This window comes from Tachypleus tridentatus, chromosome 13 (assembly GCF_004210375.1).
Source record: "Tachypleus tridentatus isolate NWPU-2018 chromosome 13, ASM421037v1, whole genome shotgun sequence".
NCBI classification, from domain to species: domain Eukaryota; kingdom Metazoa; phylum Arthropoda; class Merostomata; order Xiphosura; family Limulidae; genus Tachypleus; species Tachypleus tridentatus.
Genome location: NC_134837.1, coordinates 12,203,661 through 12,225,029, shown reverse-complemented (window position 1 = coordinate 12,225,029; position 21,369 = coordinate 12,203,661). Strand labels below are relative to the sequence as shown.

At 32.3% G+C, this 21,369-nt stretch overlaps 1 protein-coding gene across 3 annotated transcripts in view; it reads left to right on the top strand.

Moving 5' to 3' along the window:
* The window catches only part of LOC143237545 (CREB-regulated transcription coactivator 1-like), a 60,931-nt gene extending 45,168 nt beyond the window's left edge, over positions 1-15,763 (top strand). For all 3 annotated transcript variants that reach the window (XM_076476941.1, XM_076476940.1, XM_076476942.1), the window contains exons 12-13: positions 5,899-6,199; positions 10,260-15,763. In XM_076476941.1, coding sequence (XP_076333056.1) covers positions 5,899-6,199; positions 10,260-10,489 — 531 coding nt within the window. In that variant the 3' untranslated portion in view covers positions 10,490-15,763. The remainder of the gene's footprint in view (positions 1-5,898; positions 6,200-10,259) is intronic.
* Positions 15,764-21,369: the final 5,606 nt, after the last annotated feature.

The following is a 21,369-nucleotide window of genomic DNA, read 5'->3' as shown; positions in this document are numbered from 1 at the left end:
GGATGGCTAGCACAGATAGCCCTTGTGTATCTTTCTTACACTGCTAAATTAGGGATGGCTAGCACAGATAGCCCTTGTGTATCTTTCTTACACTGCTAAATTAGGGATGGCCAGTGCAGATAGCCCTTGTGTATCTTTCTTACACTGCTAAATTAGGGATGGCCAGTGCAGATAGCCCTTGTGTATCTTTCTTACACTGCTAAATTAGGGATGGCCAGTGCAGATAGCCCTTGTGTATCTTTCTTACACTGCTAAATTAGGGATGGCCAGTGCAGATAGCCCTTGTGTATCTTTCTTACACTGCTAAATTAGGGATGGCCAGTGCAGATAGCCCTTGTGTATCTTTCTTACACTGCTAAATTAGGGATGGACAGTGCAGATAGCCCTTGTGTATCTTTCTTACACTGCTAAATTAGGGATGGACAGTGCAGATAGCCCTTGTGTATCTTTCTTACACTGCTAAATTAGGGATGGCCAGTGCAGATAGCCCTTGTGTATCTTTCTTACACTGCTAAATTAGGGATGGCCAGTGCAGATAGCCCTTGTGTATCTTTCTTACACTGCTAAATTAGGGATGGCCAGTGCAGATAGCCCTTGTGTATCTTTCTTACACTGCTAAATTAGGGATGGCCAGTGCAGATAGCCCTTGTGTATCTTTCTTACACTGCTAAATTAGGGATGGCCAGTGCAGATAGCTCTTGTGTATCTTTCTTACACTGCTAAATTAGGGATGGACAGTGCAGATAGCCCTTGTGTATCTTTCTTACACTGCTAAATTAGGGATGGACAGTGCAGATAGCCCTTGTGTATCTTTCTTACACTGCTAAATTAGGGATGGCTAGTGCAGATAGCTGTTGTGTATCTTTGGATGAAATTCAGAAACAAATAAAAAACAACAGTAGATAATAGCTATAAATTTTACCATCTGACATGTGACAGGTGCTGAATTTGAGAAGACTGGTGCCAGACGACCAGTTTTAAACTTGGAATGTCTGTCAGTGATATTGTTAAGGAATAATGTTTATTTACTTGTAGTGTATAGTCATATTAGTGTTTACCCACATGTAGTGTGTAGTTATATCAGTGTTTATCCACTTGTAGTGTATAGTCATATCGGTGTTTATCCACTTATAGTGTATAGTCATATTAGTGTTTATCCACTTATAGTGTATAGTCATATCAGTGTTTATCCACTTATAGTGTATAGTTCTATTAGTGTTTACCCACATATAGTGTATAGTTCTATTAGTGTTTACGCACATGTAGTGTGTAGTTATATCAGTGTTTATCCACTTGTAGTGTATGGGTATATCAGTGTACTAATCATATTGAATATTATATTTATAATCTGTTTTGAAGAGTTATGGCTAACCCTGTTGTACCCTATCTTTACACTGCCTTTCAGAGTTAAGAGTACTCAGCAATTTTATGTCAGCTTTGAGAGGTAGGTCTTGGGTCTTTTGTATGTTGTATTTGTATAACAACCTTCAATGATAGATCCTACCAGTTATGTTCTGTGTACGTTTTTTTTTGTATAACAACCTTCAATGATAGATCCTACCAGTTATGTTCTGTGTACGTTTTTTTTAAATTTCGATGTCGGAAGTACTGAACAGTTGCATTCCTGGCTCAGTTCCTGAACTTGAGATACATTTGCTTGTTTTATTTCACATTTTGTATATCTGTTGTTTATTCTGTTAAGTTGGACAGAAATTTAGTTTGTAGATACTGAAATATCCCAAACTCAGAGTTACTTGCTACTGTTGTTATGACTGTTCTGTTATTTAACAATATTCTATATTTGAGAAACTGTATAATAATTTGATTACAATTCTGTGTATATTTTGCTATAGATATGTTATGTAGCCTTTCTTATACATATCCTAAATTGTAATTTAGTTTTTTGTTTCCTTCAAGGATACATCACAGTGAGTTAGTTCTGTAGGATGTGCATAAAAGTGTCTAAAGGTATCTGATAACAGCATGAAGAAGGGTTTTATAGGCAATAAATGATGTCATTTTTTACTTATATTTGGCCCAAGTTATATCTATATAAGTTACCTTACCTCTTCAACAGAAGTTTAAATGTTTTGTTGAAGTAATCTTGTTCACCTGAATTATAAGTGTCTCTTTTGTATATGGTAATGAGAGTGGATATTAGGATAAATAGATGTATCAGTAGAAGTTCAGATTTACTTATCTGTTTAGCCAGACATAGTTTTATGGTTGATATGCCAGACAGTAAAACCAGTGGTCCATAGCTCATGTGCTATTATTATAAAGTGACCCTCTGTAATTTAGTACTGTGGGTAATAAAGAGTGATGGTTCCACTGTTTGATTAGAGTAGTCTAAGAGTTGTTAGGCAGTACTGTTGTCCAGCTGCTGTCCCTCTGTTGATAGGTAGTACTGTTGTCTGATTGCTGTCTCTCTGTTGATAGGTAGTACTGTTGTCCAGCTGCTGTCCCTCTGTTGATAGGTAGTACTGTTGTCTGACTGCTGTCCCTCTGTTGATAGGTACTACTGTTGTCCAGCTGCTGTCCTTCTGTTGATAGGTAGTACTGCTGTCCAGCTGCTGTCTCTCTGTTGATAGGTAGTACTGTTGTCCAGCTGCTGTCCTCTGTTGGTGAGCAGTACTGTTGTCCAGCTGCTATCCCTCTGTTGGTAGGTAGTATTAGCCACTATCCCTGTAGTTCAAAACTTAGTAATGGTTCACACAGACATTTCTAAACAGTGTTTCTGCTTTTTTTAGATAATGATAAAAATATCACAAGTCAGCACAATCTTTTATCCAGTGTGAAACATCACACAGGTTGAAAGCTGAGTTTGGGGAAATTCTTCATTCCACTGTAAGAGTAATATGAAGTTTAACACTGCTGGTTGCTGAAGTTATATCAACAATGATGGGAAAAAAAAGAAGATAAAAGAGGCCAGTATGTGTTATGTTGATAATTTTCTTATCTTAAAGCTGGTTGGTGTGCTAAAACACATACTGAAATGGATGGTTGCAAGGAGTGGCAACTGCCATGTTTATAGTTGACAAGTGTGTGTTTTGGGCTGAGATAAAGGTGTCAGCTCTTAATTATATAGATACTCACTCTGATTGCAGAGCTGTAAAAATTATTGTTTCTTTGTATATAATTTTGTCTTTAGAAGGTAAGGTATTTTTAATAGCTATGTATCTATAAAATTAAGGTAACTGCTGTTTATTGCTGCAACTGAAGAGAACTGTATTTGTAAGCAGTAAGTTACATTTATAACTTTAATTATGCTTTGTTAGAAATTAATTTTCAACATAAGAACAAACCTTAGTAGTACTTTGAGCGAATGGGTTTAATAAGGATTGCATAGGTGGAAATTGTTCTGTTTTTCATGTTCACACAAGTAGTCATTTCTCTCTCTCTTTGTATAAAATGGATATAATTATTCTTATGTTAATTATCTAGACATAGAATGTTTTTTTTTGTATAAGGTAGAGTCCAGTTGATCATTTTTATGCAAAGAAGGATATTTATTTTTTCCATCCTTGGATTACCTACCCCCATAGTTTTATTCTGAACGTATTGTTTAAAGGGGTTATTGTATCAAAACTGAAAAGGTTTTTAATGGTATGTAATGGTAAGAACTCTTTTATGGATAATATTTCTTTATTCATAAACAAACCAAAAATAATGGATACAGAGATCTTCAACTAACATTTTTTTTACTATTTTTTATAAGAAATATAAATTTATTTTAAATAAATGTTCAATTATGTAAATCTCCCTCAATGAGAGGTTGTTAGTTTATCAAGGGTGAATAATTTAGTTTTTTATTCATATTAATATATTATTAAGAATGGAATGACCATCTTCATCTAGCTGGGCCTGCCTCAAATTTCCTGTACTATATTTGAATAAATCTTCAACAATTTATAAGCACACTTTCTTGCTTTCATTTTTTATGATCTTTATATGGGTCCTAGTTGGAAGTTGTATGTGGTAGAAATTTTGTGTGTTTCTGTTTGTAGTTTTAAAACTTAACTTTAAGGATAACAGCTCTTCCACATCTAGCTGCAACAGAGAAAGGTAGCAGGAGGTGAGACATTCTGGGTTAAAGCACTCAGGAGGTGAGACATTCTGGGTTAAAGCACTCAGGAGGTGAGACATTCTGGGTTAAAGCACTCAGGAGGTGAGACATTCTGGGTTAAAGCACTCAGGAGGTGGGACATTCTGGGTTAAAGCACTCAGGAGGTGAGACATTCTGGGTTAAAGCACTCGCCTCTTCTCACATGTTTTGATTTTCCATGGTTGGTAACTTCATTAAAATTGGAGTTTTGGATCTTGCTTGATAGATGGCATGTCCACAATGCTTATTGGGTGCTATTACCACAAACTTTAATCTGTTATGATCATAGATGACTAACCAGTGACAGAAATGTGTTGAATGATTGTTGATTCTTTATTGTCTAATAATACTGAATTCAATTGCCTATTAGCAATAACTGAAATTGATAATTATTGAGTTAATTACATGTATGTATATATGCAGAGATACCAACCATAATAATTTGAGCGTAATCATTACGATTTTGGTGTATACATTACGACTATACACTCATACAGACAAATATTACGACTTGTTGCAACTCCCAAATTATTATATATTATATAGGCCTATACAATAAAGTGATAAATTGTTACCCCAGGGCTTGAAAGGGGTTAAAGAAAATTTATAGTGAGATACAAATAAATTTTGATAATAAATAAAAGACATAGTCCAAATGGCTACATGCAATAATCATGTTTGTGCTTGAAATAATAAAAAATATTTGTATCTCCGACGTCTACCAATAGTTTGAGTGCAGTGCTTCTCCATACTGGGTACGTGGGGGAATCCATAGTTACATCATCAATGCTTGTCAGCCAATCAGTGCTCGCATAGATGGGTATTTCTTGTTTTCTAAGCGGCATAGAAACACCAATGTGATCGTTCACAAGATGGAAAAAAAGAGGCCTTATTCACCAGATTGTCTTGTTTCTGGCAAATCTAAAAGGGCTAAAACTGTGAAAGGGCTCTGTCTACAATCATTACTCTCAGTCATTTGAAATAGTTGGCATCTCTGTATATGTACTTGGTCCTTTAGAGGTGGGACCAAATGTGTTGCTCTATAAGGATATATTCTGACTTTTAGGCATATATGTGGGTATATTTAGTTCTTCAGAGTTAGAGTTATTTGTCTGGTACAATAAGGATTCATCTTTTCTCTCTCTAGCTGTATATATATACATACTTGGTCCTTTAGAGGTAGGACTAAACCTGTTGCATTATAAAGATATATCCCTGTGTAAAGCCAAGTTTATTGTACTGTGTATATATATTCCATTTTATATGCTTTGTTTTTTAATTTTTGAGCTTTAGAACTAATTTTAGTACCTTTTATAATGCATATACAACAGTCATAGTACAGAACATACATAATGTGTGAAACAAAAAATTCTTTCTGCAGTGTAAACATAAGTAATCTTAGTTACAAATGGTGGTTGTCTGGAGCAAATTAAGTTGTTGTTGTTTTGAATTAAGCACAAAGCTACACAATGGGCTGTCTGTGCTCTGCCCACCACTGGTATTGAAAACCCAGTTTTTAGCGCTGTAAGTCTGCAGACATACCGCTGAGCCACTGAGGGGCACAAATTAAGTCGTTTACCACACTGAAGTAATTTTGTATACATATGCAAGTCTGTGTGTACATATTATTGCACTTAACCGTATTACAGTATCTTTAGGTAAGTGTAATTCAGCTTGATGTGATTGTTGATTCTTTATGAAAGAGTAATTTGGAAATCCATTGAATGTTACTTCACATATTAGTTTGTAATTTGTGTATCTTTCTTTTTTTTTTTCTGTGTGTCTGTGTATAGCACTTACCTGACAGTAGTGGTCCAGTATCCAGTAGTAATATATCATTACCTAATGTACATCATTTAAATCGTGATACTGAAAATGGATCGAGGCCACAGGTATCAGTGGAGTTGGGCACATCTGAAGGAAATGGATATCATTACTCTAACGTCCAGACACAACCCCTGTCGATGCCTCAGGATGGTGTTGATGTCAGTTTGATGTATTATGGGATACCTTCTAAAGGATCAGAGCCTAACCTTTATTCTCCACCTTCGTACTCACCCCAGACACCTCAAACACCAACCATTATTTTGACAGGTAAGCCTATGTTTATATCATAAGTACTAAGAGCAGTGTTGGAGTTATCAAAGTTGCTGTCACAGATAGTTGCCTGAGTTCACTGAATTTCTTATTACATGATACTGATTGCTAACTAACTTTGTATGCTTCATTTTGGCTGCTATCTTCAGGGACATTCTGGTATTAGTGGCTGGGATTTGGTACCCACATGTATTGGGGTTACTTCATTAGCACCTGAACCAAGTAACTATTTAAATGCCTTCAAGAGACAGTGTTGAGGTTTGGCTGGCTATCATCCTGTGTTGAGTGAGTGTGTTTTCAGTTGAGTTTGATGTAGAATGGTTCATAATTTTATTTTCCTGTGTTATATTCTATGACTTTCATGTTGTTCCACTTCACTACACAGTATTGTTCTCTGGCACAATGGATAGATCAGTACTGCTGAGTTTTGTCTGTTCATTATGGTAACATTTGCTGTTCTGCTTCATTCTATAGAGTCACATTCATAAATGATGTTTTTGCTTTCTATTGTGAATACATCTTTAGAATACTGTTCTGATTTTGGCATTTATGTATCTTTCAGTATGTTATCAGCCCTTTAATAAAGAGAATTATAAATATCTATGTCTAATATTTTTTGCATATTATTAGAGTTAATCTTCTTTATCAACCAGTGTTTACTTTTTGGGGTCAAAGTGCTGATGTTATGACCTTTTGTACAGTGTTATTAAACATGGTATTTGATGACTTATTGAATATTAATTTTACCCTACATTTTATTGATTTACATGGTAAAAGAGAGTAAATACCAAATGAAGTTTACTGGGATAGTGAAATAAAGTCTAGAGATTATACAAGTACAATGTGTCAGAAGTCTAGAGATTATACAAGTACAATGTGTCAGAAGTCTAGAGATTATACAAGTACAATGTGTCAGAAGTCTAGAGATTATACAAGTACAATGTGTCAGAAGTCTAGAGATTATACAAGTACAATGTGTCAGAAGTCTAGAGATTATACAAGTACAATGTGTCAGAAGTCTAGAGATTATACAAGTACAATGTGTCAGAAGTCTAGAGATTATACAAGTACAATGTGTCAGAAGTCTAGAGATTATACAAGTACAATGTGTCAGAAGTCTAGAGATTATACAAGTACAATGTGTCAGAAGTCTAGAGATTATACAAGTACAATGTGTCAGAAGTCTAGAGATTATACAAGTACAATGTGTCAGAAGTCTAGAGATTATACAAGTACAATGTGTCAGAAGTCTAGAGATTATACAAGTACAACGTGTCAGAAGTCTAGAGATTATACAAGTACAACGTGTCAGAAGTCTAGAGATTATACAAGTACAACGTGTCAGAAGTCTAGAGATTATACAAGTACAACGTGTCAGAAGTCTAGAGATTATACAAGTACAACGTGTCAGAAGTCTAGAGATTATACAAGTACAACGTGTCAGAAGTCTAGAAATTATACAAGTACAATGTGTCAGAAGTCTAGAGATTATACAAGTACAATGTGTCAGAAGTCTAGAGATTATACAAGTACAATGTGTCAGAAGTCTAGAGATTATACAAGTACAATGTGTCAGAAGTCTAGAGATTATACAAGTACAATGTGTCAGAAGTCTAGAGATTATACAAGTACAATGTGTCAGAAGTCTAGAGATTATACAAGTACAATGTGTCAGAAGTCTAGAGATTATACAAGTACAATGTGTCAGAAGTCTAGAGATTATACAAGTACAATGTGTCAGAAGTCTAGAGATTATACAAGTACAATGTGTCAGAAGTCTAGAGATTATACAAGTACAATGTGTCAGAAGTCTAGAGATTATACAAGTACAATGTGTCAGAAGTCTAGAGATTATACAAGTACAATGTGTCAGAAGTCTAGAGATTATACAAGTACAATGTGGAGATTATACGATGGACAAAAGTATATTTTGTATTCTTCATGTGAACACCACCTAGTGCTGTGAGTTCTAAGTTAATCTAATGTTATTAATAATCACAGACATCTTATGTACAGATACTGTTTGGATGCATATGACTTTTGTTTACAACAAATTTGTATGTTTTACTAAAATCTTTCTACATTTCATATAGTTATGTTGAATAAACTTACATTTATGACCAACATCCTGGTTGGTCTGTTGAACTTACCCCATGTACAGTGAGCTCTGTTGTTTTTTAAGACTGTTATTTCCCCTTGTTGCACTAGTTTCATCCGTGGCCAAGACATTTTCTGGTATCTATGGGTTGTCTGTGTAAACTCTATGATGTATAAACTTCATATTGTGGTAAATCATATATTGGTGTGAAAGCGTTTATTTCCATGCTTGATTATTTAATGCAGTTTTTCAATTCTAGAATCTTAACTGTAGTATGTGGTTTTATGTGATTAATATAATGTCAACATATCTCAGCTGGTACTGGTGTCTTTAAAACATTCTATGTTGATGTCCCTTTGTGCTGTGAACATTTTGCTAGGCCTTCTTATTGGTGATATGTATTTTCATGTTGTAAGTAAGTTGTGTTGATACAGAACTTTCAAAGCTGTCAGTTGGGTGCATATCTTGAGATTATTGTAGTTTTAAAGTTGCTGGTAGAGAATATGTTACAAGTTTGTTATGCTATTGAAGAGGCTGGATATGTCGATGGTAATCATTGTGTTTTGTAAAGCTGTTGTTGTTTATATAATCTGTACATTGTTAACTGAGCTGTAAATATATAAATATGTTTTCCTGATTTTATATTCAATAAATACTTATCTCAGAAGTGACATGGTAAATTATTTGTGCAGTTAACTTCAGGATAGAGCTATTTTCCTTCTTGTGAGTTTTAAGTAAACCATAGTTGTGTGTGGTGTAGTTCTGTTCTGACTTCGTTCTGGAGTTTCTGTTTTGTCTTTGCTAGCTGTTGGGTTATTTTTTGGTCTTTGTTTATTGGACATATTAAATTAGAACGGAGCTTATTGTAATTGTAGTGGCATTAGCATTTTTTCTCTGGTAGATTTGTTTCGATGTTGTTTTTTAATTCCCTTAAGGCATTTTTTTTCTGTATTATAGTTGGTTTTATATTTTCCCAGAATACTGACCTTATTTAAGTTCTTAATTGTTTTTTTGTGTTCTGTCAGTTGTGTCTTTCGTGGTTGTAGCTATGGTTAGGACGGTATCTTGGTAAGTGTTAGGTGTCCTTCATAGGGGTAGTTGAGGATTCTGTAATACTGTATCTAACTGTTACTCGTATTCCAGGCATCAGTGGCTGTCTGCCATTTTTGTTTATGGTGAACATTCAAGTCGGTGTTCATTTATGAGTAGTTTACATTTCATGTTACAGTGACTGATGAATGAGATGCTTTATACATGTACAAATAAACTTTGAGAGAAAGGGATGATTGAAAACATTGGTTCTTCCTTTGATGTGGTTAAAGTGTAGTACAAATAATCTTTGTGTAATTGCTTTGTACACATTTGGAGCTGATATCCATGCATTATTTTTATTTTGAAGTTATAGCATTAAGCTGTCTTGAGTTGTATTTAAAATGTATTTCCAAGGAAAAAGAATAAGCAGTAAGTCTGTAGGCTTACAAAATGTTAAAAATTGGGTACAATATGTACAATATTGTACAATATTATATTATACATTAGAATTATAAACACTTAATGAAGTTGTTTTTAAATTATTGGATTCCTGTGGTGAAATTAATTAAAAATAATATTGCTACACAACCTTACTAACAACATGCTTAAATAATTAATTTGTGACTAAATCCATTTAGAATAATTTTATTTATCATTGTTTTTAGGAGAAGGACATTAGATTTAAAAAAGGGATTGTTAGAAATTGTGTCATACTGTTCTGTTCATTAGTCCATACTAGATAAACCTGTGAGTAATTCTTGTACTAAAAACAATGCCTAAGGATAAGCAAAATAGTTAACTATATACTGGGGATATTATCAAGTGAACCAATACCTTCCTGGTTATGTTAGCAAATCATCTACACAGCTTGTAAACAGGATGGAGTTTTCTCTAAATTCACAATTTAAAGTTATATTTATTTCTCAGGTCCAGGTGCTGATGAACCCCTGTTGATGCAAGACTTTGTTAAAGATATCGGTTCGGCCATGGCCAGTGTGTCTGGCTTCTTTGGCACAGACTTTATCACTTCAGATGACGTGTTACGTGCTGGACTGGAACCCATTGATTTTGATGGATTGCAGATACTCATGGACCCTGATATTTGTGTAATAAGTGACCCAGTTACTGAGGAAACTTTCAGACTTGAGCATTCATAGCATTCAGTGCCATCTGTGGGAAGGTTTGGGATATAATAGTTTCTATCAGTTTTACCACTTTGCCTAAGAATATAAGCCATAACCTTATCCTGTGAGTTGAACAGAGAATGCTTGCCATAAATGTTTGGCAAGATTTCCAGTTGAACTATTTATTTGCTTTTATATAAAATGGAATGGAGTATTTTAAGAATAGAATCATGGTTGTTTCTAAAGGATTAACTGAATAAAGAGCCTAGAAGCAACAAGATATATCATTTTATTAAATGATTGTACTTTTAAAGTGTTTGTTTTTAAAGCAAGTTATCATGCCTTAAGTGCATGAGTGACACTTAGTGTGTGTATATAAAACTGTAAATTGTCATTTTCAGTCTTCCATTAAATGTTGGTACTGCTGACAAAGCTACAGTATTAGACTGATAGGAACTGCACTTAAATTGGCATTCATTGTAATAAAACGTCATTAATATAATTTTGAAAATAATATTTTGAACTTTTTTTCTGATGTTAAACAATAATTTCTTCTCACAGTTTTCAGTTGTTTGTCGTTTTTAAAATAATGTTGTCAGTGAAAAATATAACTGAAGGTACATGAATTGCAGTCTGCTTTTTCTCCCACTATGTTCTAAAGTTTTTTTCATAATTACTTTTAAAATCAGGATGGATATGTTCAGAAGAATTGTTACAATTTATTTTTTAAAGCCAAAAGAAATTACTTTAACTTATTTTACCTCTCTGTGATTTTAACACGAACTGTTTTCTTCAATTTCTTTCTGGATGATTAGCTTTATTGAAGTTGAATTAGCTGAGCACTAGGTTCTGTTGTTTTAGAAATGTCACTGAAGAATATCTTCTCAAGGGATATTCTAATTTCAAGTTCGGAAGTTAACTGTTTTAGTGTTTAGCTTGTCATAACCATATTGTTACTGGAATAACATATGAAAACAAAATCTTTAACATGTTCAGGTGGAAAGTTATGACACCATAAAGTCATACCCGTTGTAAACTATTTTTGAAACAATAGAAGTCTAGAGAGCTGTTGTATTAGATAGGTTAAACTTGTTTATAGATTATGCAAGTAAGAGCTTCTGATTGTTTTTGTGACATAAAAATTTTCTATTTTTTAGTTTTATTAATAAAAACTGTATGAAGCTACATTTGAAAATAGTTTGTTTATAATTAAACTTAAATGAATTGTTGCATATTTCGGTTTAGTGCAAAAAATACAATTTTATATAATGATTTAAGTGTATAGAAATGGATCATGTGGTGAAAGTTCTTATATTATTTGTATAATATTATGGTAAGGAGATGCTCAGAGTTTAAAAGGGAGTTGTTGGAAATTGTCTTTTATTTGTAATATATGCATCAGTTGTGGCTTGGGTACCAGTGTTTTTTGGGGGGGGGAGTTCATGTATCCATGTGAACAATTTAAAATGCAACAGTGCACTTTTATTGTGTATGTTTAACAATCTAATTAACGTGTTGTTTAAGTTGTATGCAGCATTTATGATAATGTTTTATTTAGTGTTTCTTTATATTTATTAGTCTTCAAAAGGCTTAAAAATAACTATTTGATCTATTTGTCATTGAAGTAAAGCTATTTTAAAACTATTCTATTAGATATTTGTATACTTTTTCTAACTCTTGGTAAGTTAATTGTATTAAAATACTTTTGACAGTCAAATTATGTTGTTATTAAAACTGTTTCACAGACAGTCAAATTATGTTGTTATTAAAACTGTTTCACAAGTGTAAATTGTGTTCTACTCATACAATCATGTAAATTAGTCATTTTGTGAGGAAGAGATAATTTTTAGCTTTCTTAACAATAATATGTGTGATGAGCTATGAAGGTGAAACTGGGGTTTCTTGTTAAAACATAAGTGTCGTGGTTCAGGCTCCAGTTTGTTACCATACAGTTGGGTTTCTTGTTAAAACATGAGTGTCGTGGTTCAGGCTCCAGTTTGTTACCATACAGTTGAGTTTCTTGTTAAAACATAAGTGTCGTGGTTCAGGCTCCAGTTTGTTACCATACAGTTGGGTTTCTTGTTAAAACATGAGTGTCGTGGTTCAGGCTCCAGTTTATTACCATACAGTTGGGTTTCTTGTTAAAACATGAGTGTCGTGGTTCAGGCTCCAGTTTGTTACCATACAGTTGAGTTTCTTGTTAAAACATGAGTGTCGTGGTTCAGGCTCCAGTTTGTTACCATACAGTTGGGTTTCTTGTTAAAACATGAGTGTCGTGGTTCAGGCTCCAGTTTGTTACCATACAGTTGGGTTTCTTGTTAAAACATGAGTGTCGTGGTTCAGGCTCCAGTTTGTTACCATACAGTTGGGTTTCTTGTTAAAACATAAGTGTCGTGGTTCAGGCTCCAGTTTGTTACCATACAGTTGGGTTTCTTGTTAAAACATGAGTGTCGTGGTTCAGGCTCCAGTTTGTTACCATACAGTTTTTGTTAAGTGTGGTGTTATATATTAACACAAAACTGCACTTATTGTAAATTTGACTTCAGTGTTTTCAGTCATATAGAGGAATGTGAAGATTTATATGGACAGGTTTCAACACTATATTTATCATATCTGTAACAACTGATGGAGCCAATAAACTGTGAAGAAATTCTGTATTTTCTGTATATTTTTTATATTTTATCTTAAGTGGTTGTAGTCTGAACATTAAAACTTTAATGAGATAAACCTCTAAAGTTTTGTCACTTTGAGTGTATTAACTAAGGCTGCTTCAGCTAACTCCACTTGAGGACATAAATTTTCTAGTACTCACCATTGAAGAAAAATATAGCAGTTTTTTATTAATCTGGCAGTGTTTGTGTGTGGTCCATCCTTGATTTTGAGAATAATTATATTGAAGCATGATTTATGAATAAACTTTATTTTTCAAAAGCTAATAAAAGTTTAATATTCAGAATTACAAAATTATCATTGTTTGGCTTATGAAGATTATTGTAGTCTTATAAATCTATCTAGGAGTTAAAGCATAGTATTAGAAACAGAACCATTAGGTGGTTAATGAAGGATTTTGCTTTATGTGAACAGTAACACGGTGTAGTTAGTTGGATATATTACCAATGTTATTACTTTTACCTCGGATCAGAAGGCTAGTAATTCGCATACTAATAACACATATTTTTGTCTACTTTTTTCCTTTTTGTTTTGGATATAGTTTGTTTCTAATTCCCCAGATCATTTTATACCTTGATGCTTGTTTCAATTTGATTTAATTTAGTAATCGGTAAAGATTTGCTTAAAGGAATAATATGTAACGAATGTACATGGTTAAAAGTTAAAATACATGACATAGGCTTTACCTTTCATTATCACATAGTATTATAAAAACAGTTTGTTTTACAATACAGAACAAAACCATAATGCTCCACTTTAAGTTACCACATGAAAATAACTGTGGGTATAGAATTATTGCTGTGCGTTATTTGAGAAAAAGAGATATGTTTAATATAAACCCATGTTTTAAGTTGAGGATTTTAATTCTGTGGAAATAATGTAAATTATCTTAGATGTTATTATTAATATATTATTCCATGCTAGTTATTATAGAACCAAAATATTTAATAAAGAAATTTACAAAGCTTTATAAAATAAAATGACTGACTTAGCATATTTTACATACTTGTGTCTAAATTGTAGTGTCTTTCTTTAGTTTGTTTGTTTGTTGTAAACATGATACACTCACAAAATACACACTATAGCTAATATTAATCTTGTAAACATGATACACCCACACAAAATACACATTACATCTAATATTAATCTTGTAAACATGAAATACACATTATATCTAATATCAATCTTGTAAACATGACACACCCACATGAAATACACATTACATCTAATATTAATCTTGTAAACATGATACACCTACACAAAATACACACTATATTTAATATTAATCTTGTAAACATGGTACACCCACACAAAATACACATTACATCTAATATTAATCTTGTAAACATGAAATACACATTATATCTAATATCAATCTTGTAAACATGATACACCCACATGAAATACACATTACATCTAATATTAATCTTGTAAACATGATACACCCACACAAAATACACAATTAACTTTGTAACTGTTTTTTATTTCTCCTTTCCTTCGTTTAGAAGTATAACTTAGCTTTACTCACACGCTTACAAATTTCCATTTGTATATTTTGTGTGGATCGTTAAAACCTGTTTCTAGAAAGTGATCCATTTTTATACTACAAGTTCATCAAATACAAAATAAATGTTTTGTGTTCATTTCTAATTTAATCTTTGAATTTCTGTTTTATGTACAACACATTTATTGTGAAATATGACTGGTAAAGAATGTGTCATAATGCTGTAGAAATATTGTCTTCTAGTTAAAACTCGCATAAGATATAAATCTATTTTTGTTTTCAATTAAGTTTGGAGTTTTATACTAAAACTGAGTCTTCATAGTAAAAGTTAAATAACTGTGTTGTATTTTTATTTTTCAGCACAGCTGTTAATGTTTATTTGGAAGTGTAATTAAAATCAAAAGATGTATACAATTTTTATAAGTTTGGAAGACAGTTTTATTATAAGATTAAAATCTCAATCTGACGTTAAAACTGTAAAGATAATTCAAACTATGAAACTGGAAACTATTAATAATTAAAACCAAAGAAAGAAAATTCCTGTTGTAAATAAATTCTTGAAACATATCCTTCTAAATACTTTAGAGGTTGTATGTGCTATTTTCTCTGATTTAATTAGTCGATGTGCTATTGGCATTGATCGTGTTGTGTACAAAGGCCTGGTGAACGTGCAATTTCTGTTTGTTTATATGTATAATCAGCAAATGTTGTGTATATATATATACATTTCAAGTTCTTGTATTAAGAATTGTGTTGTTATCACTGTCTAACATGTACATATTGCTTCTACAAGATTTTAAAAGTTTTTCATAACATTTCAAACTGCTGTTAGCTTGTCAGGTGATTGAGACTTCTTCCAGATGTTTTTCCAGTATTATTGTTATTCCCAGTGTGCCATTAAATGTGACACATGGATTTATTTTGCTAGATTTATTACCGATTTATCAGTTCTATTTGAAAGGTGTATACATTGTTTTCTTTGTAGTATTATGATGTTCTCATGTGAAAACTGGTTGAACAATCATAATTGGTGGTTGTTTGCATGTTCATTTTCCAGCAATGACTCACTAGAGTAGCGTATATGTGTTTATATCTGTAGTGAAGTTATAAACAGATTTTTATCCAACTTACAACTGACCAGTTGTCATTTAATTTGTATTGAACAATTACACTGCAAGTATTATAAGAAGTTTTTGTTTACTGTTGTGTTATGGATTCATACATTTCTATAAACTGTAATGGTTTAAAATATATGTTACATATAATATATATAATTACTAAATACAAACAGAATCACAAAGTGTTATTTCACACTTTCATACACACACTACCAACCTTTTGGAAACATTTTGTCGTTCAGTGGAACAAATGTATTCATAATCACATCAAGTGGGAAGCAACTTTTTCACAAAATAACAAAAGTGTATATCATTTTCAAAAACATGATGGACCATTGCAAAGACTATTATAAACATATGAAAAAATTACCCAGAGATGTTAATCATGGTTTGAATTTTTACATGCTTTTCTTGTTTCATACACATGATTATACTTCCAATATTCACAAAAACCTATTAGTTTACCTAGTTCTGTACACAGTATTTTACTTATAATGTTTAAAAACCTGTTAGTTTACTTAGTTGTGTACACAGGATTTTGCTGATAATGTTCACAAAAACCCTCTAGTTTATCTAGTTCTGTGCATAGAAATTTACTTATAATGTTTAAAAGTTGTTAGTTTACTTAGTTGTGTACACAGGATTTTGCTGATAATGTTCACAAAAAACCCTCTAGTTTATCTAGTTCTGTGCATAGAAATTTACTTATAATGTTTAAAACCTCTTAGTTTACTTAGTTGTGTACACAGGATTTTGCTGATAATGTTCACAAAACCCTCTAGTTTATCTAGTTCTGTGCATAGAAATTTACTTATAATGTTTAAAAACTTGTTAGTTTACTTAGTTGTGTACACAGGATTTTGCTGATAATGTTCACAAAAACCCTCTAGTTTATCTAGTTCTGTGCATAGAAATTTACTTATAATGTTTAAAAACTTGTTAGTTTACTTAGTTGTGTACACAGGATTTTGCTGATAATGTTCACAAAAACCCTCTAGTTTATCTAGTTCTGTGCATAGAAATTTACTTATAATGTTTAAAAACCTGTTAGTTTACTTAGTTCTGTACACAGGATTTTGCTGATAATGCTCACAAAAACCCACTAGTTTATCTAGTTCTGTGCATAGAAATTTACTTATAATGTTTAAAACTTGTTAGTTTACTTAGTTGTGTACACAGGATTTTGCTGATAATGTTCACAAAACCCTCTAGTTTATCTAGTTCTGTGCATAGAAATTTACTTATAATGTTTAAAACCTGTTAGTTTACTTAGTTGTGTACACAGGATTTTGCTGATAATGTTCACAAAACCCCTCTAGTTTATCTAGTTCTGTGCATAGAAATTTACTTATAATGTTTAAAAACCTGTTAGTTTACTTAGTTCTGTACACAGGATTTTGCTGATAATGCTCACAAAAACCCACTAGTTTATCTAGTTCTGTGCATAGAAATTTACTTATAATGTTTAAAAACTTGTTAGTTTACTTAGTTGTGTACACAGGATTTTGCTGATAATGTTCACAAAAACCCTCTAGTTTATCTAGTTCTGTGCATAGAAATTTACTTATAATGTTTAAAAACTTGTTAGTTTACTTAGTTGTGTACACAGGATTTTGCTGATAATGTTCACAAAACCCTCTAGTTTATCTAGTTCTGTGCATAGAAATTTACTTATAATGTTTAAAACTTGTTAGTTTACTTAGTTGTGTACACAGGATTTTGCTGATAATGTTCACAAAACCCTCTAGTTCATCTAGTTCTGTGCATAGAAATTTACTTATAATGTTTAAAAACTTGTTAGTTTACTTAGTTGTGTACACAGAATTTTGCTGATAATGTTCACAAAAATCCTCTAGTTTATCTAGTTCTGTGCATAGAAATTTACTCATAATGTTTAAAAACTTGTTAGTTTACTTAGTTGTGTACACAGGATTTTGCTGATAATGTTCACAAAAACCCTCTAGTTTATCTAGTTCTGTGCATAGAAATTTACTTATAATGTTTAAAAACCTGTTAGTTTACTTAGTTGTGTACACAGGATTTTGCTGATAATGTTCACAAAAACTCTCTAGTTTATCTAGTTCTGTGCATAGAAATTTACTTATAATGTTTAAAAACCTGTTAGTTTACTTAGTTCTGTACACAGGATTTTGCTGATAATGCTCACAAAAACCCACTAGTTTATCTAGTTCTGTGCATAGAAATTTACTTATAATGTTTAAAAACTTGTTAGTTTACTTAGTTGTGTACACAGGATTTTGCTGATAATGTTCACAAAAACTCTCTAGTTTATCTAGTTCTGTGCATAGAAATTTACTTGTAATGTTTAAAAACTTGTTAGTTTACCTAGTTCTGTGCACAGGATTTTACTTACAATGTTCGTAAAAACCTATTAATTTACCGAATTCTGTACACAGGATTTTACTTATAATGTTCATAAAAACTTGTCAGTTTACCGAATTCTGTACTCAGGATTTTATTTACAATTTTCGTAAAAACCTATAAATTTACCAAGTTCTGTACACAGGATTTTACTTATGTTCATAAAAACTTGTTAGTTTACCTAGTTCTGTACGCAGGATTTTACTTACAATGTTCGTAAAAACCTATTAATTTACCGAGTTCTGTACACAGGAGTTTACTTATAATGTTCAGAAAAACCTGTCAGTTTACTTAGTTCTGTACACAGGATTTTACTTATAATGTTTAAAAAACATCTATTATTTTAACTAGTTGTTTTACATGTAGAAGTTTACTTGTAATGTTCACAGAAAACTATTAGTTCACTGAGTTCTGTATACAGGATTTTACTTAGAATGTTTAAAAAACCGTTTGTTTACCTAATTGTTCTCTATAGATAAATAGAGTTAGGTATTTTTGTTTTTACTTTAAAAAACATGATTTGACTAAGGTTATTTGTTTCACGAAACTATATTTGTCGGTTATTTTGTGAACCTGATTGTATGACTACCATGTATGTACTTACATACTTGTTTGTTTTGTTGTTTCATACGTGTTATCGGTCGAGAAGTATTTTATAGAATAACGTGCTTATAACAAGGCCTAGACGTAGATACTGTTGAAATATATTCGAAAGCTAGTAATGTTGCTTTTAACACAGAAATAGCAACTGTGAACTCTCGAAACACTAGTTGACGTACCAGTTCAAAATTTGGAGTGGGTTTAGGAAGAGTAGATATCACATTCAAACGCCGAAACCTAACGTCAGCTCTTCCTGAATTTGAGGGTATGTGCTGATATGTTTGGTGACAACTTGTCCAGCTATTCACCAGTTATTAGTGGTCACACACACATGTTGTTTTGAAGGTATAATTTGAAACTTGGCAGAAGGAATTTACACATTTATTATCTGAATATGTTAACTTAATCTTTGTGTAAGCAGATGAACACTAAATGGTAACAATGTATTTTTACGTGATTCGTGATGACCTAAGAAGGTCGAAACGTTGTTCTTTACTTTATTAGTAAAATTGTTAATAACCATACCAGCTGCCCTGAGATACACAATGTACCTTTACATTATGCACAAAAAACAATTTAAAAAGTTAGTTGTATATTTACAAAACATTTGTGGTACGTGTGGGTTTTTATTTTTAATAATTGGCCTTGTTTGGGAAAGTAAAATGAAATAAAAGCTGTCATCGGAGCTTTGATTTGTAAAATATTCTAGACATATTTTCATAATAATAGACCTCGCTTCGGTAAATTAAATAACGCTGTTGCTGGGATTAGTTCCTACAATCAGATGTGATAATCATGTTCTCAGAGTATTGTTATTTCATACAGATAACAACGTTCTCAAAGTCTTGTTATTTCATACAGATGACCACGTTCTCACAGTCTTGTTATTTCGTACAGATTACCACGTTCTTACAGCCTTCTTATATATAAGAATATATGTAGCTAAAACATCAGGTCTGTGCCCAGAGGATGACGGCATTTGAAAACATGAAGGAAGTAGAGATCAAAGGATGCCGCCCAAAGAGAGGTATCCTTTGAGACCTGAAGGCACGTGACTTCTTTATTCGATAAGGGGGTGCTAGAGGTTGAGCAGTTTGGTAGTAAGGGCTCATAAATTACTATGGGCGGGTAATGAAAAATTTATTGGTAGTGGCCAATAGTTTCATTTTGCATCACTAGGTTGTAAGCGATAGGCTTAACCAATAATCCAAGTAGAGCACTACTTTTCGCTACAACACATTACGATAAACAACTACTACTAGTTCTTAACATAATGTTAGTTTATGGGTTATATTTATTCTTTTATATTTATTGTTAACCTTCTACTATTTAATTTCACTTCATTATACAGGGTGTTCGAAAAGTCACTGTGCACTTATATATTTATTAACAGACATGTTTCAGTATAGAATACAGGAGGTAAATATGAATGACAATTATAAACAATGTTGAAAGTGATCCCTGGTGGCATCAATACAGGTCTGGATCCTTCTTATTTTGTTTCTTAACACCGCTATCAGTTGCTGGCTTGAAAGAGACTGAATAAAATATAATTACAAAACTGCACAGTGACTTTCCGAACACCATGTATATTTATACAGCAGCAAACAAAGCGTTTGAATACGTAAAATAAATATGTCTGTTCCTTTTATTCATGTTTAATTATATGTATAGCCTAGTTCAAGGTTAGTTGAACTTGTGCTTTAGTGCTCAAAAAGGTTATTTCGTGTTGACCTGAAGTATGAAATATCTACATGCTTATCATAAGTATGGTCTTCGTAAAGATAAAGACTACAATATTGTTCATTTATCATTATCTATAAACGACAAAGTTTGTAAACAAGTAAAATAAATATTTTGTGTCTTCAAGTTTTGATTAACCAGTGGCTCACTAATGTGGTTGTCCATATATTAGTTCAACTTACGATCTATGTATAGAATAGTTTTCCGAGTAAAACTACATAAAACATTCAAACTCCACATGTTTAACCTGGTACTCATATTATCATCCATGTACCAACTTATATGTAGTCTTTAACAGGATTGTTTAGTGTTGATTTAAACTTATTTATATTAACTGCAACTATGTGTGTAGTAATTACAAGCAGTAGGACGTGATTTATCAGTTGTACACCTGGATTTTAAAATAAACACCAACGTTTAGAATTTCAGATTTAAGTTTTCGTCAAATGTTTTGTGTAATAATTGGTAAGTGAAAAACAAACAACAACAGAACGCTACCTTGTGGAAGTAATGTACAACAGAACGCTACCTTGTGGAAGTAATGTACGAAGGACTGTGTAGCTGAAATATTTGTTTCCACAGATATTGTTGACTTTTTAGGGATTATGTTGAGCATGTATTCTATCATGGTTTCTTACACCGTCTGTAACTTATAACTTCAAATCGATCTCACAAAGTCACTAATAATATTATTGTCTCAGATTCTATTATGTAAAAATCATGTAATGGTGCTATTTCTGTTTAACAAGCGTTTTTACAGCATTTGCATGTTAATAAATGGGCTTGTGTGTGAAACTAGAGTTATTCACAACATTTAGAGGTTCATAGGTGAGTTCAAAGTGTGAAACTAGACTTATTTAAAACGTTTATAGGTTTATATACGGGTTTAATGCATG